General features: G+C 19.6%; 1 protein-coding gene across 2 annotated transcripts in view; it reads right to left on the bottom strand.

Moving 5' to 3' along the window:
* The window catches only part of LOC122509353 (neurotrimin-like), a 163,680-nt gene that overhangs the window by 7,365 nt on the left and 139,555 nt on the right, over positions 1-16,760 (bottom strand). For both annotated transcript variants that reach the window (XM_043623344.1, XM_043623343.1), the window contains 4 exons: positions 16,061-16,174; positions 9,890-10,114; positions 8,286-8,407; positions 5,826-5,967 (listed from right to left, as the gene is read on the bottom strand). In XM_043623344.1, the coding sequence (XP_043479279.1) occupies positions 5,826-5,967; positions 8,286-8,407; positions 9,890-10,088 (463 nt within the window). In that variant the 5' untranslated portion in view covers positions 10,089-10,114; positions 16,061-16,174. The remainder of the gene's footprint in view (positions 1-5,825; positions 5,968-8,285; positions 8,408-9,889; positions 10,115-16,060; positions 16,175-16,760) is intronic.

The raw sequence follows: 16,760 nt of genomic DNA, 5'->3' as shown, positions 1-16,760 counted from the left end.
GACAGAAAGTAATTAAATAATTAATTTACGATCTAAATGGCACAAAATTATTCCAAAACGACATAATATTTAAAAGTTAATTAAACAGTTATTTAAAAGTTAATTAAATTAGTAGTAAAGCATTACTTAAGTCAACACGGTTACCACACAAATTTAACTTTGTTTTTCCCTGACTTTTGCCTGATTTCGAGACAGAATTTTAATTTTTTCCCTGCCCCTAAAAAATATTAAGATTCATTCTAAAAATTATTAGCTACTAAGAAAAATATTCTAATACATTTATTTAAGAACTTTTTTAATTGTAAAATTATTCGAAAACATCAATAACTTCTTTTTTAAATAAATATTTAATAATTAATATTTTTCCATAGGAATGAAGATTTTCGGAAATTTAAAATTCAAACGTTTTGAAATTGATTAACTTACAAAAATATTTATTATAAACATAAAGAAGTCGATCGATTTCTTTCTGTTTTTATAATAATTAAAGACAGCCCAGTGATAAAATTATTATTTTATATAAGAATACACTGTAAAAAAAGGGAGTTAAATTTTAACTCCCCAGGGGATTCTATAAAAGTCGCACCCATTGGGGAGTTAATGCCAGGGGAGTTAAATAAAGAGAGTTAAAACTTCACACACAAATGCTAACTCCCCAAGGAAAAAATAACTCGCCCGGGTGTTGAATGAAGGGAGTTAGAAATTAACTCTCTTCTGGAGTTGATTTTTAACTCGAAAAATTTCACTCCCAACTCCCGAGTCCGTTAACTCCCTACATTTTTTACAGTGTATTCTTACTGTAATTTCTTTGAAATTATTTTCATTATTTAAATTTAATTATTATTTACTAGAATTTTTCTTTAAATCAATTATTAATTAAAAGTACGAAAAATTTAGCTTTCCAATGACTGTAATTTTAAACCTTTCCAAAATTCCATTATTTCTAAAAATTCATGTTATAATGTTTTTAATATTAAATTATTATCTAAAATTTTAACCAAAATTCATTTTGTAAATCAATTTTTATTAGAAATTTTTACGAGAATCCAATAATTTAAATATATAAAAATAAATAATACATTATAATAATCGTAAGTTTCCTTTCCGTTAGCAAATTATCTGCATTCATTTGTTTGTTTTGAAAATTTAATTTTGTGGGTTAAGTATTGGCATTTTTTATATATTTTTTAATGTCAAACTTTTTAATGTGAAAAATACTTTACTTATTAAATTATCTCGACTCTTTGGTAAAAAATCTAAAATTACTGAAAATTATCAAAAATTCAAAAACCCGAAATTCTTAAAATTCAACATTTTTTCCTCTCTTTTATGGGATTTAGCTTCATTATTTTTGTGCATTTGGAAAACACTTTACATATTTAATAGTCTCGACTCTTTGGTAAAAAATCTAAAATTATCAAAAATTCGAAAAAATTCAAAAATCCGATTTTCTTAAAATTCAACATTTTTTCTTTTCTTTTATGGGATTTAGCTTCATTATTTTTGTGCTCTTGGAAAATACTTTACTTATTTAATTGTCTCGACTCTTTAGTAAAAAATCTAAAATTATCAAAAATTCGAAAAAATTCAAAAATCCGATTTTCTTAAAATTCAACATTTTTTCTTTTCTTTTATGGGATTTAGCTTCATTATTTTTGTGCTTTTGGAAAATACTTTACTTATTAAATTGTCTCGACTCTTTGGTAAAAAATGTGAAATTATCGAAAATTATCAAAAATTCAAAAATCCGATTATCTTAAAATTCAACATTTTTTCTTCTCTTTTATGGGATTTAGCTTCATTATTTTTGTGCTTTTGGAAAATACTTTACTTATTAAATTGTCTCGATTCTTTGGTAAAAAATCTAAAATTATCAAAAATTCAAAAAATTTCAAAAATCCGTTTTTCTTTAAATTCAACATTCTTTCCTCTCTTTTATGGGACTTAGCTTCATTATTTTTGTGCTTTTGGAAAATACTTTACTTATTTAATAGTCTCGACTCTTTGGTAAAAAATCTAAAATTATCGAAAATTATCAAAAATTCAAAAATCCGATTATCTTAAAATTCAACATTTTTTCTTCTCTTTTATGGGATTTAGCTTCATTATTTTTGTGCTTTTGGAAAATACTTTACTTATTAAATTGTCTTGACTCTTTGGTAAAAAATGTGAAATTATCGAAAATTATCAAAAATTCAAAAAACCGAATTTCTTAAAATTCAACATTTTTTCTTCTCTTTTATGGGATTTAGCTTCATTATTTTTGTGCTTTTGGAAAATACTTTACTTATTAAATTGTCTCGACTCTTTAGTAAAAAATCTAAAATTATCAAAAATTATTAAAAATTATCAAAAATCCGAAAAATTGAATTTCTTAAAATTCAACATTTTTTTTTCTCTTTTATACCATTTAGCTTTATTATTATTTGAATTTTTATTCAAGAGAAAAAATGGAAAACTGAAAAAATTTAGAATTTTTTAAAAATTACAGGCCTTTTCCATGATTTCCCTGATTTCCAGAAGCCTTTTAAAAATTCCATACCATTTCCATGATTTCCATGATTTCCAGATTCTGTAGGAACCCTGCTTTTGTCTGACTTTCTTCTAAATTATCGAATTCAGTGATTTCTGAGGTGAATTTGGTTAAGTTGTAAAATGATTAATTTCTATTTGAATTCGTTTTTTTGAATGTAGAAAATCTGATGTTAATTTAATTCTTTTTTCGTTATGCACGGCAAAAATATTTAGCTAGATGAACTACAGATTTCACTTTAGTAGCGAAATTATTCAGTGCTTCAATTAATACTTTCGTTATTCTAGAGAAACTTATCGCTATTTCAAGTAAAACTTTTTTCAGTGTGTAATAATTATTATTTCTTTAAAAAGTATTTAATTTAAAATGGCTTTATAAAATAAGCAATGCAAAAGATGACCCAGATACTAATTGTAATTGTTCTAGCCATAGTTTAAGTCTAGTAATGTAAATTCTATTTAAATTGAGACCATTGAGTGAAATTATTTGGATTTTAGTTAGTTAAATTTCTTTGTTAGGTTATAATAATTATTTCTTTATAATTTTTTAAATTGTTTAAAATAAGCAGCCCCATACAACATTCCCGCGCGCTTGCGCGCGGATAGTTTGGCTAGTTTATTTAATAATTGAATGTTTCTTAAAATTTAATTTTTACGAAGAATTTTATTAACAATTTTTGAAAATAATTAATTTCTTTTAAGACATTTCATGACAATTTTACTGAAATTTATTATACTTTAGTATAATAAATTTTTATAACAATTTTTGAAAATAATTGAAAACTTTTTGGAGAATTTTTAAAATTAATTGAATTCCTGAGAAGAATTTAAATAATAATTTATGAAAATAATTGAATTCATGCGAAGAATTTTATTAAATTTTGTTAAAAAAATTGAAATTTTGACAAAAATTTTATTAAAATTTTTGACAACCATTTAATTCTTGACAAGAATTTAAAAAAAAATTTGAAAAAAATTTAATTTCTTTTAAGGATTTTTAATTAAAAATTCACTAAAATTAATTATACTTTAGTATAGAATAAATTTTTATAACAATTTTTGAAAAAAAAAATTGAAAACTTTTTGGAGAATTTTATTAAAATTTTTTAAAATAATTGAATTTCTAAGAAGAATTTAAAAAATAATTTATAAAAATAATTAAATTTATGCGAAGAATTTTATTTAATTTTGCATAAATAATTGAAATTTTTCCAAGAATTTTATCAAAATTTTTGACAATTACTTCTAGACGAGAATTTAAAAAATAATTTAATTTTTGCAAAGTTTTTTTATTACTTTTCAATACAATTGAATTCTTGTGATAAATTTTGATATTTATGAAGATAATTGAATTTTTAAAAAGAATTTTATTAAAATTCCTTAAAAAGCAATTTATTTTTTTGGGAAAATTTGGTTTCTTTTATCAAGATAATTAAACTCTTTTGTAGAATTGCTTAAAAATTTTTGAAAATAATTGGTTTTCTGCGACGAATTAAAAGTTATTTATGAAAATAATTGAATGTTTTTATAATTTTAAAAATTCTTTCCGATAATTAAATTTTTTTGATAAATTTTATGAAAACAGTAAATTTTGAAAATCATTTAATTACAATTGAATTTCTTCGAAGAAGTTTATTAATACTTTTGAAAACAATTGAATTCTTGTGAAGAATATTGTTTTTTTATGAAAATAATTGAATTCAGCAAAGAATTTTATTAAAATTCCTAACAATAATTAAATTCCTGAGAAGAATTTAAATAATAATTTATGAAAATAATTAAATTTATGCGAAGAATATGATTAAATTTTTTTTAAATAATTGAAATTTTGACAAGAATTTTATTAAAATTTAATTTCTGCAAAGTATTTTATTACTTTTCATTAGAATTGAATTTTTGTGATGAATTTTGATATTTAAAAAAATAATTGAATTTTTGAAAAGAATCTTATTTAAATTTTTGGAGTAATATTCGTTAAAATTTTTGAAAAATAATTCAATTTCTTTGAAGAAGTTTATTAAAACTTTTGAAAATAATTGAATTCTTGTGAAGAATATTGTTATTTATGAAAATTATTGAATTTTACAAAGAATTTTATTAAAATTTCTAAAAATAATTGAATTTCTGTGAAGAATTTTGTTATTTATCAAGTTAATTGCGTTAAAACTTTTGAAATAATTAAATAATAATAAAAAACTCATTCTGTTCAGAAATAGAAAAAAATTTTGAAGGTTTTGTATTAAAATTCGGTGGTAGTTTCATAGTTTATGAGGTAGACAAAAAAGACTCAAAAAATTTAGATTTTTCTTATGAATTCTAAAAATTAAATTTTTACCTGTACTTTTAATAAAAATTCCTGACTTTTCCTTGAATTCTCTGATTTCCCTAACCTTTGGAAACGTTGGTGAGACTATTATTCATTCTTTAAGTGTACCAAAAAATTGAAATCACCAAAAATGCTTTCGATTTCTACTAATTTTCGCAATATCAGTAGTACAGTTCAATTTAAGTCAGACAGAAAATTTCCAAATTGAATTGAATTAAAATTCAATGAAACAAAATTAACGTCATTTCCCCTTTCTTTTCTCTTCGTTTTTCAAAAAATGCCCTTTTTGCCTGACTGATTGTCTAATGGGAAATTAAAAAAAAGTCTCAATTAAATGTCTAATTTTAGAATATAATAGAGCGTAAAATCATCATTTGTTCTTGTTGAGAATCTTGATTAGCTATGATGACTCGGTCGTCTTTTATTAGTGAGAATGAATCACCTAGTGTGACAATAGAATGAAGACTGGCAATTGAATCTTCTCTTGCGTTTGATCAATTAATCGACAAGGTGATTGCAATTTGATTCGATAAATTAATTAAAATTGCTTTTCTTGCATGCCAAGATCTGATTTACATAATTACTTTTCAACAACTGCACGTCTTAATTAAACTTGATCAAACCAACACTTTATTTGAATTCAAGAACTTCATTTCGCAGTTTAGAGCCTATAGTCAAGTTTGTCAAATGAAATTAAATGAAATTTTTATTCATTATAATGATTTATGTGATAAAATTTAATAGTTGATAATGATTATTAATGTATTTTTTCTGCCAGAGTTGTCTATTAGGAATTTAATATTTACTTACACGATATTATTATTTAATTGCCTAATTGAATATAGACCTAATTTTACTGTTAATTACACTTTAATCCTTTTTATATTTCAAATATTTTATTTTTTTCCTAAAAAATATTAGGAGATAAAAAGAAATTTAAGAAAAGAATATGAATTGAGCGACTTACATCGAATTCGGAGATCAATAGTAGCAAGAGCCGGATCTCCCACTCCATTGTCTGCTTCACAAGAATAACGTCCGGTTTGATTAATGTTGTCAGTTCTAAATCGAAGACGATCTCTGTGGTCGAGCAGTGGAATCACCTCACCCTTTTGTTAATTTTGCAAATAAAACAATCAACTTGAATATTAAATTTAATCGTATCCTATTATTTAATTTAATGCCATTAACATTTTCACTCTTGATATTATTGCTTTTCTTTTAATTCTAATTTCATTATTTCAATCATAATTTTCAAAATTCTATTTTTCACTGCTTTTTATTACTTTTTATTTTATTATTAGCGAGAATTCAATTATTTTCATAAATGATAAAATTTCACAAAAAAATTCAATTATTTTTATAAATAGTGAAATTTGTTTACAAAAATTCAATTATTTTCAACAAAATTTTAATAAAATTTCACGAAAAAATTCAATTATTTTTGTAAATATAGTAAAATTTTTTTACAAAAATTCAATTATTTTCAACAAAATTTTAATAAAATTTAACGAAAGAATTCAATTATTTTCTAAAATTTTTCAAAACTCTTTCGAAACAATTCAATTATTTTTTTTAAATAGTAAAATCTTTACAAAAATTCAATTATTTTTAATAAAATTTCACGAAAAAATTTAATTATTTTTATAAATAGTAAAATTTTTTTACAAAAATTCAATTATTTTTAACAAATATTTTAATAAAATTCCACGAAAGAATTAAATTATTTTCTAAAATTTTAATAAATCCTGTGAAATAATTCAATTATTTTTTTTAAATAGTAAAATGTTTGCAAAAATTCAATTATTTTCAATAAAATTACACGAAAAAATTCAATTATTTTTATAAATAGTAAAATTTTTTTACAAAAATTCAATTATTTTTAACAAATATTTTAATAAAATTCCACGATTTTAATTTTAATTAATTTTAATTTTAATAAATCCTGTGAAATAATTCAATTATTCTTTTTAAATAGTAAACTGTTTGCAAAAATTCAATTATTTTCAATAAAATTATACGAAAAAATTCAATTATTTTTATAAATAGTGAAATTTGTTTCAAAAAATTTTACTATTTATAAAAATAATTGAATTGAATTGAATCTTTACAAAAATTCAATTATTATCAATAAAATTTCACAAAGGAATTCAATTATTTTCTAAAATTTTAATAAATCCTTCGAAATAATTCAATTATTTTTTTTAAATAGTAAACCTTTGCAAAAATTCAATTATTTTCAATGAAATTTCACGAATGAAATTCGTGAAAAAAATTCAATTTTTTCTTTAACGCGTTATAAAATTTTTCAAAAGAATTCAATTATTTTCTCAAATATTAATGAATTCTTCAAACCAATTCAATTATTTTTATAAATATAGTAAATTTCTTTGCAAAATTTAAATTATTTTTAATACAATATTTTAATAAAATCTCATAAAAGAATTCAATTCTTTTATTATTTTTAATAATATTTTTAGAAACAATTGAATTTTTTTAATAAGTAGTAAAATTCAATATCAAAAATTAAATTATTTTCAACACAATTTTAATAGACTTCAATAATTAAATATTTAATTATAATTACTGACAGACATGACTATTTTAAAAAGCTAAAAAAATTTTTTGTTAAATTCAATTATATTATCAAAATTTTCAATTAAAATTATTCAAAAAAACTAATTATTAAGAAACACGATTATTTAAAAAACTTGAAAGAAATTGTTCATAAAATAGAATCACTATCAAAATTTTCAATTAAAATTCCTAAAGAAACTCCAATATTTTAAAAAAACTCAAAGAAATTCTTGAAAAGTATTTAATTATAGGATTTTCAAAAATTTTAATAAAATTCTTCGCAAAAGTTCAATTATTTTTATAAATAATAAAATTCTTCGAAGGAATTTAATTATTATCAAATTTTTTTCATAAAATTCTTTGCAAGAATTCAATGATTTCCAATGCACTAATTTTAAAATTGAAAATATTTAAAAAGAAAAATTATTTAAAAATTTAGGAAATAAAAGGAAACAACTAATTAAATTTTTTTGAAAAATTTGACCTAAATTTTACTTCTTTACTATTAAATTATCTTAAAATTAATAAATTTTTGTAATAATTACATTTATAGAATAAGTGGTAAATTAATTTTCAATCGAAATTTATTTTAAACTAAAGAATAATTGATATCAATTGTAAATTAATTTTAAAGTAAAAAATAATTGATATCAATTGAAAATTAATGTAAATTGTAAGTTAATTTTAAATTGAAAAATTAATTGACATTTATAAATTACTTGTAAATTAAATAGCCATTTGTAAGTTAATTTTAAGTATATAAAAAAACTAATTGACACATATTTGTAAATTAATTTAAAAAATCTCAACTCTTGAACTTTAGCTATAAATGAAAAAAAATGATAATTACTTTAAATTTCCAAGAGATGATTGGTACAGGGATACCTTTGGCAACACATGCCATATCGACTGTTTCCCCTAAATTGATTTCGAGCTCTCCAGATTCTGGAAGTGGGTGGACACTGGGTGGATCTGAAATTAATAGATACCTATCAATTTTTCCGCAGTAAAGTTATTTCTCGTATTTCCAAAGTAATTAAACATCGAGCTTTTAAATCTCGCATTACCCAAAGCGCACATTTCAAATTTCGCATTTACGTGATTCATATTTTTGTCAAAAAAAAAAAAAAATTCAAAGAACACAAAAAAATTTGAATAGATATGAATTTTCCCATTAAAAAAATTTTTTCAATTTTTTTCCTAATTCCATGAAATATATTTCTAATTATTTTTCTCTATGTTTTAAACAATTTTTTTTCTATTCATTATTAATTAATAATTTTTTTTCCTATTCATTATTTAAATTAATATTATTTTTCTTATTAGCCTTATTATTAATATTATCAATATTTATTAAATTAATTTTTAACAGACCAAAAGCCATAAAAAATTAAATTATTACAATAAATAAAAATAAATACAATAAATGAAAAATTAGAATAATAAGAAATAATTAAATAGTAATAAAAAAAAATGTCAAATACAATTTTTTTTTTTGTCAAACAAAATTACTTTCTTTTTCTCTTTTCCAAATTAATACATCTGCCACAAAAAGGTCCTAATTACTCGCGGATAGTTCCCAGAGTTCATTAGTTGAAACAAAAAGGAAAAAAAGCAGAAATTCTTTTTTCCACGCAGATTAATTAATTATTGTCAGAAACAGGGTAAATCCTTTGTCCCAATGGGAATACCGACACGAAAACCATCTAGAATGATCAGTACAAAAAATCTCCAATAGATTGCACTTGAATTCATAAATATATTAATAAATAATTTTCTTTCATTTGTTTATTATTTTTTCGATATTTATGTTAATTATTACATTATTTTCAATTAAATGTTTCAATTTATTTTTATTTATTTTTATATCGTATTTGTAGAATTTCAGTATAATGACTTTGTATCAAAGAAAAAATGGAGTGAATTAAATTTTTTTTTTTAAATTTATTGAATATTCAATATGAGGGAAAAACAAGAATAATTTTTATGCAAATAATATATTAAATAGAAAATTAATATTGTGCAAAAATTAAGGGCATTTGAAACATTATGACGTCACAATTTGTTCAAAGAATTTGCTCTAAAATTGTGACGTCATAATATGGTTCAAATTTCCTTAAAAATTAAATTAAATTTTTGCAAATATTGAATAAAAAATAAATTTTTATCAAAATAATTGAAATTTGTGCAAATCTTGAATATAAAATTAATTTTAAGCAAAAATTGCGAAAATTAAATTTAAATTTGTGAAAATATTGAATATAACATTAATTTTAAGCAAAAATAGAAAATTAAATTTAAATTTGTGAAAATATTGAATATAAAATTAATTTAAAGCAAAAAGTTGAAAATTAAATTTAAATTTGTGCAAAAATTAATTTTTTTTTTTTTTTTTTTTTTTTTAAGAAGAAAGGGGAGAATTGAAAAGTATTTTTTTGTTATTATGTAACTTACACATCACTTCAATGGCATGAATTTGAATGACACCACCCCAGGGTGCAGGACGAGAAGCATTGCATTTGTATTCACCGGTATCTTTTTGTTGTACTCGATAGACCTCGAGGCTCCCATTGTTCCACAATCTTACCCGCTCAGGTGGTACAACATTTGTGTCATCACTATCAACGAGCAATAATCCATCTCGCCACCACATTACTCTTGTCGGTAGTTCTAAATGTTCTGAATCCGAAAAAGTAAACTTTTTTAATTTGACGCGAATTAATTTTTATTTTCTTTTTACTGTCGATATTAATTAGAAATGTAGAATAATTTAATAAATGAACAAATAAATGAACAAATAAATGAACAAATAAATAAACAAATAAATAAACAAATAAATAATTATAAACAAATAAAAAAACAATTAAACGAAAATAAAAAGTATCCAAATAAATACAGAAACAAATAAACAAACAGAAATAAACAAGTAAACAAATTCATAAATAAATAAACAAACAAATAATTTAAAAAATAGATAAAGAAATAAACAAAAAGCGGTATACAAGTAAACAAATTCATAAATAAATAAACAAACAAATAATTAAAAAAATATTTATAAAGAAGTTTTTTCGATTTTAAAACAATAAATAAACAAACAGAGATAAACAAGTAAACAAATTCATAAATAAATAAACAAACAAATAATTTAAAAAATAGATAAAGAAATAAACAAAAAGCGGTATACAAGTAAACAAATTCATAAATAAACAAACAAATAATTAAAAAAATATTTATAAAGAAATTTTTTCGATTTTAAAACAATATATAAACAAATAGAGGTAAACAAGTAAACAAATTCATAAATAAATAAATAATTATATAAAATAAATAGACAAATAAATAAACAAATAAGTAAAGAAAAATAAATAAAGCAGTAAATAAAAACAAAAAATAAGCAAATAAAAAATAAAAATAAAAATAAAAATAGTAAATGCTGAAGTAAAAAAACACAAATAAATGAACATATAAACAAACAAATATAGGAAAGTTTTAGTCAGATAGAATATTTATTTCTAAATGAGTTTCCATTTGAGATGAAATTTTTTTTTTTAAAGTCAAGAAACGAATAGAATTGAATCGTAAATTTTGAAAAGAGCTCAACGTGAAAAGGCGTAAGTCTCATTTTCACATAACAATTGACAGTGAAAATGAGTGACGGTTTTTTATAGTTGAGTCCTTTTTTTGAAATTCACGATTCAATTTAAAAAGACTTTTTATTTTTACTTTTTGTATTTTCTTACAAAAAAGTATTTCTTACTGTATTTTCAATATCAGTAGGTGTTGAATAGTTTAAGTCAGACATAAAATTTCTAAACGAAACGAGTTTTGAGGAAAGTAGAAGAAAAATATTAAAGTCAGACGTGTTTTTAAAATTAAATTTTCGTTTAAGTAGAAAAGTATGTTTTAAGTCAGACAAAAGAAAAATTTTCAAAATAAAAAAAATATTATTTGATTCTCCAATTTTCTTAAATTTGAATAAAAATAGTATGAATAAATAAACAAATGAATAAAATTCAATTTAGAATATAAATTGATTAATTAAATTAAATATATAAGAGAATAAAAATAAATATTTTAATAAGCGAATATTAATAAATAAATTAATAAAATTAGCTAGACTAAAATAATAAAATTATTTCTCTCTTGGAAATTTATTTTTTTAAAGATTTGGCTTACTTTAAAATCATTGTAAATTAAATATAATAGACACAAGTAAGCAAATGATTAAATAAATATTTAACTAAATAAACAAATAATTAAATAAATAAATGTTTTAAAAAAGTAAACACAATATAACTAATTGATTTAATCTTGGATTTAATAAATATATTTAAAAAAATGAATATTTCAATATATAAGTAAATTAATAGTTTAATTAATTAATGTACTTAATTTCTCCATGCATGAGAAAATTATAAAAAATTACCTTCAAAAATTAAAAAATAACAGAAAAATTTAAATAAAAATAATATATATAGGAAAAAAATTAGCTAGACAATGAAACGTATAATAATTTATTCCTCTCTCACCTGTAGATAAATATTTATACATTGTCATTTAGTATTTTGTGTGCTTTTGTTATTATAACGAAATAGAGTGTGTATACAAAAAATTCCTCATATAACTGACATTTTTGATTAATGTTATTGCGACCAGTGTTTGATACACGTGCTCAAGCAAATAAACGTTAAATATATCGAAAAACCTTCAAATTAATCTGTATACAATTAGAATTTATCGATTCCGTCTATCATACATATTTAAATGCTTTAATTTCTATATCCATTAATTTCAAATACAGTTGAAAATAACTGTCAATGTATTTACAACAATAGAATTTGCTATACGAGTTTAAGGGCATGTCAAAGTGGTAATTATTTCTATTCAAGTTCCATAGTAATAAAATAATAAAAAAATATAGAAATATAATCGTATTTAAACCTTTTATTGCAAAATAATCGAATAATTAGAAATAATAATAATAAATATAATAAATCTAGCTAAATAAAAATAAATAAAATAAATTAACAAGGTCGTGTAATTTATTTTCTTATTTATTTTTTTATTTTATGATTTTATTTATTATTTTTATTTATTATTTTTATTTATTAGTTTTTTATTTATTTATTCTCTCCATGTACACCTCATAGGTTAATTTTTAATTATTAATTTTATTTTATTATATTATTTATAATTTATTATTTATTATTTATTTTATCTTTTATTTAAAAAAATAAAATGATATATTTATTTCTTTAATGCTACATGTATTTAAAAAACTAATTATAATTATAAATTATAAATGTATCAACTATCAATAAGTTAATAATTTAAAAATAAAAAAAAATTTGTAATAAATTTCTAATTAATACAATTTTAAATATAAGAAATTAACAATTTAAAATTTTCAAATTTCAATAATTTAATAAATTAAAAATTAAACATTAAACTTAAGAACTAAAATTCTAAACTAAACTAAAATTCTTCTTTAAATCAATTAATTTACGAAAAAGTCCTCTGACAATTTACAAATCCATTTGTTTCCACTATTCAATTTTACGAAATTTCAATTATTCGTAAATTCTTCAATTAAATATATATTAGAAAATAAAAACTTCAAATATAATATTAAAAAAAGTAATTAAACTTTTTCAACAAAATTAATTTCAAAATTCAATTATTTCCAAAAATTCACACTATATTGCTTTTAATATATTAAATTATTATCTAAAATTTTAAATAAAAATCATTTTTATATCAATTTTTATTAAAAAATTCTACTTCTTTTATTAGACAATTCTACTAAAATTCAATTATTTAAATAAAAAAAATAATTTATTGAATAATTGAATTCTCATAAAGAATTTTATCAACAAATTTTTAAATAATTGAATTCTTTTGACGAATTTTAATAAAAGTATTAAAAATAATTCCACTTTTCGAGGAATTCCACTAAAATTATATTAAAAATAATTGTAATTCAGCAATAAGTTTTATTATTATTTATGAAAATAATTGAATTCCTAAAAAGAATTTTATTTACGTAAATAATTCAATTTATGAAAATAATTGAATGATTGCGAAGAAATTTTTTAAAAAATTTATAAATAATTGAATTCCTGGGAAATTTTTATTATTTTATAAAAATAATTAAATGTTTGCGTAGAATTTTATTAATATTTTTTTAAATAATTGAATTCTTTTGGAAAATTGTATTTAAATAGTAGATATATTAAAAATCATTGAATTGAGAAAAATGTTTAAAAAATAAAAATAATAAAAATTTTGCCAAGAATTTTATTAAAATTTTTTAAAATAATTGAATTTCGAAGAAGAATTTTATTATTTCTAAAGATAATTGAAATTTTGACGAGAATTTTTTTAAATTTGAAACATAATTGAATTTCTGCGTTTAATAAATTTCAATACGTTTTAAAAAATAGACGGCTATTACGGTCTAAAAATATTACAAAATTTTTGCCAACACTTCTCCCAATTATAATTATATTTTTTTCTTCTTTTGTAATTATAATTTAAAAATGTGGAAATCTAATTTAAAAAAACTGTAATATTATTATTATTATTATTATTTTTATTATTATTATTATTATTATTATTATTATTATTATTATTATTATTATTATTATTATTATTATTATTATTATTATTATTATTATTTTTATTATTATTATTATTATTATTATTATTATTATTATTATTATTATTATTATTATTATTATTATTATTATTATTATTATTATTATTATTATTATTATTATTATTATTATTATTATTATTATTATTATTATTATTATTATTATTATTATTATTATTATTATTATTATTATTATTATTATTATTATTATTATTATTATTATTATTATTATTATATTTGTAATATAAGCCATAAGAGCAAAATTTTCGCCGGAAGGCTATGAAGTTAATTAACTAAAATAATAAAATAATAATATTTCTTTTAAATCAAATGAAATACATGAAATAACATACAAAATGTAATTCTGGATTTTAGCAAGTGTACTTTAAATATATGCATAGAATAATAATAAAAAAAAGTGGAGAAATAACCGCAGAGAGTGGAATATTAAATATTCTGAACGTATGAGAGTGTATGTGAGTGTGTATATATCAGAAATATTCTATGCGTGTGAAATATAGTCCCTTACTGACGACATAATCATGCAGTCAATCACACATATATGTATCCCGTATATGAGTACAGGAGCAGATCAATCGATCATGCATAATCAAATTTCAAACCAAACTACTATACATATATATGAATAGGTATGGAAGTACACACATATTGAAAATAACTGAAACGAACAGATTGTAACCTTTCGTTTCAAATTGCATTCTACATTTAAATGACAATAAAATATAATGAAAATTACGTCGAAATCACCGATTTCAAATAATACACATGATTTCGTATATTTTATTCAATTTTCAAAAATTTTACTAAATTAGCTGTGAAAAAAGAATTTTGATAATTTAACGCGATCATTAATTTTTAATGGACTTAAATAATAACTTTATTTCGTTAAAACTAATTTAATAATTAATAATTTTAGTAATTTGAAATTTATTAAATAAAATTATTATCTAAATTTATTTATTAATTATTAATTATTAATTATTAATTATTAATTATTAATTATTAATTATTTATTATTTATTATTTATTAAAGACCATTTTTAATTAAGACCGAAAGAAATTTTTTCATTTCAATAAAATATTTAGGTTTTGAAGAAATTTTCGAAAAATGTTCCAAAGATAATAATAATAATAATTTTTATTTTATCCCATTGGCCCAGAAACGGACTTGGTTAACATTATTTTACATTAATAAATATTTCAAAGAAATTTTGAAGGAAAATTTCCTTTTTAATTAAAAAAAATAGTTGAATCTTATTTTTTTGTGCTTTTAGAAGTTAACTCATGTTCTTTTTGTTTTGTTTTGGAGCGTAATTGATGTCTCTTGTATATATAACTATTACAAGCTTTCGTGATCTCTCATGAAAGCTTTTAGTGACCTTCCTTAATCACTTCTTTCAGAACTAGTTACAGTTTCTTTTAAGACTCAATGTGTATGAATGTTATTGTAATTCTTATTTTCTCATTGGAACGGAAAAGACTCATTATTAAATTTATCTGTTTTTTCTTCAATCTATTTATATGTGCAAGAATATTGTTTTTAAGCAATTATATTATTAATATCAATATTTTTAATAAATTTATTAATTAATTATCATTTTACGAATTAATTATTATTTTATTAATTAATATTAAATAATATTTTATAAACAAGTATTTATTTAAACTTTAAAGGTATATTTAAGAGTGTATTTAAAAAGTTAAGTGTGTTTAAAAAATATTAAATAACAATAAAAGGTTTTTTTCCAAATAATAAATAATGAAAAATAGTTTATTTATTTTTTAATAATAAAATATTAACGAAATTTATTAAAAAATTTTGAACTATATTACATTGAAAATGTATATTTGTTATTTTTTTCAATCTGTTAGAAAATAGATTATTCAAATTGAATTACTCTTTCTATAAATAATAAATATTGAATTTTTCAAATAAGTAAAAGGATTACCATTGAATAAAGCGTATTCATTGCATGATGGTAACACTACAGTGTCATTTTCGTAAGTTTTCACTGTCGTTGGAAGGCTTCTACCACCTCGACTCAATTGAGTGTACTGTGTACCTGCAATCCAATAAAAAATTCTATAAAAATTATTACAAAAAAATTTTTATTTTACTATTTTCATTGTAATTAGATAACATAAAAATAATTGAAGAATAATTTCATTCTAATAAACGTAAACAAAATTTTATTACTAAAATAATAATTTTATTACTTATTATTTTTATTATTAACAGTCATAATAATAATAGTAATATTAATAATAATAATAATAATAATAGAAAAATAAATTTAAAATTATTTTAATTATTTTAATTAATTTACTAATGAACTGACATAATTGTTTCGTGAAAAATTCTGGGAAAATTCAAACAAATATTTACTCGAATCAAATAATTTTTTTTTTGAGTCAACTAAATTGTATTTGAATCAATAATATTTGAAACAAAAATTTGAGTATTTGAAACAAAAACAATTTAATTGACTCATAATTTAATTGAATCAATTAAAAATTATTTGATTCAAGTAAATATTTAATTGAAAATAGTCAAGTAATCAATTATTAGAATCAAAATTTTTTTTTTCAGTTTAATCTTAGAAATTATAGTTTTAATTATTTTCTTTTGTAATAAAATGCCTGAATATT

The sequence above is a fragment of the Leptopilina heterotoma genome, unplaced genomic scaffold (assembly GCF_015476425.1).
Source record: "Leptopilina heterotoma isolate Lh14 unplaced genomic scaffold, ASM1547642v1 Lhet_60, whole genome shotgun sequence".
Classification (NCBI taxonomy): Eukaryota; Metazoa; Arthropoda; class Insecta; order Hymenoptera; family Figitidae; genus Leptopilina; species Leptopilina heterotoma.
The sequence above is the reverse complement of the archived record's forward strand: the minus strand, read 5'-3'. Positions and strand labels throughout refer to the sequence as shown.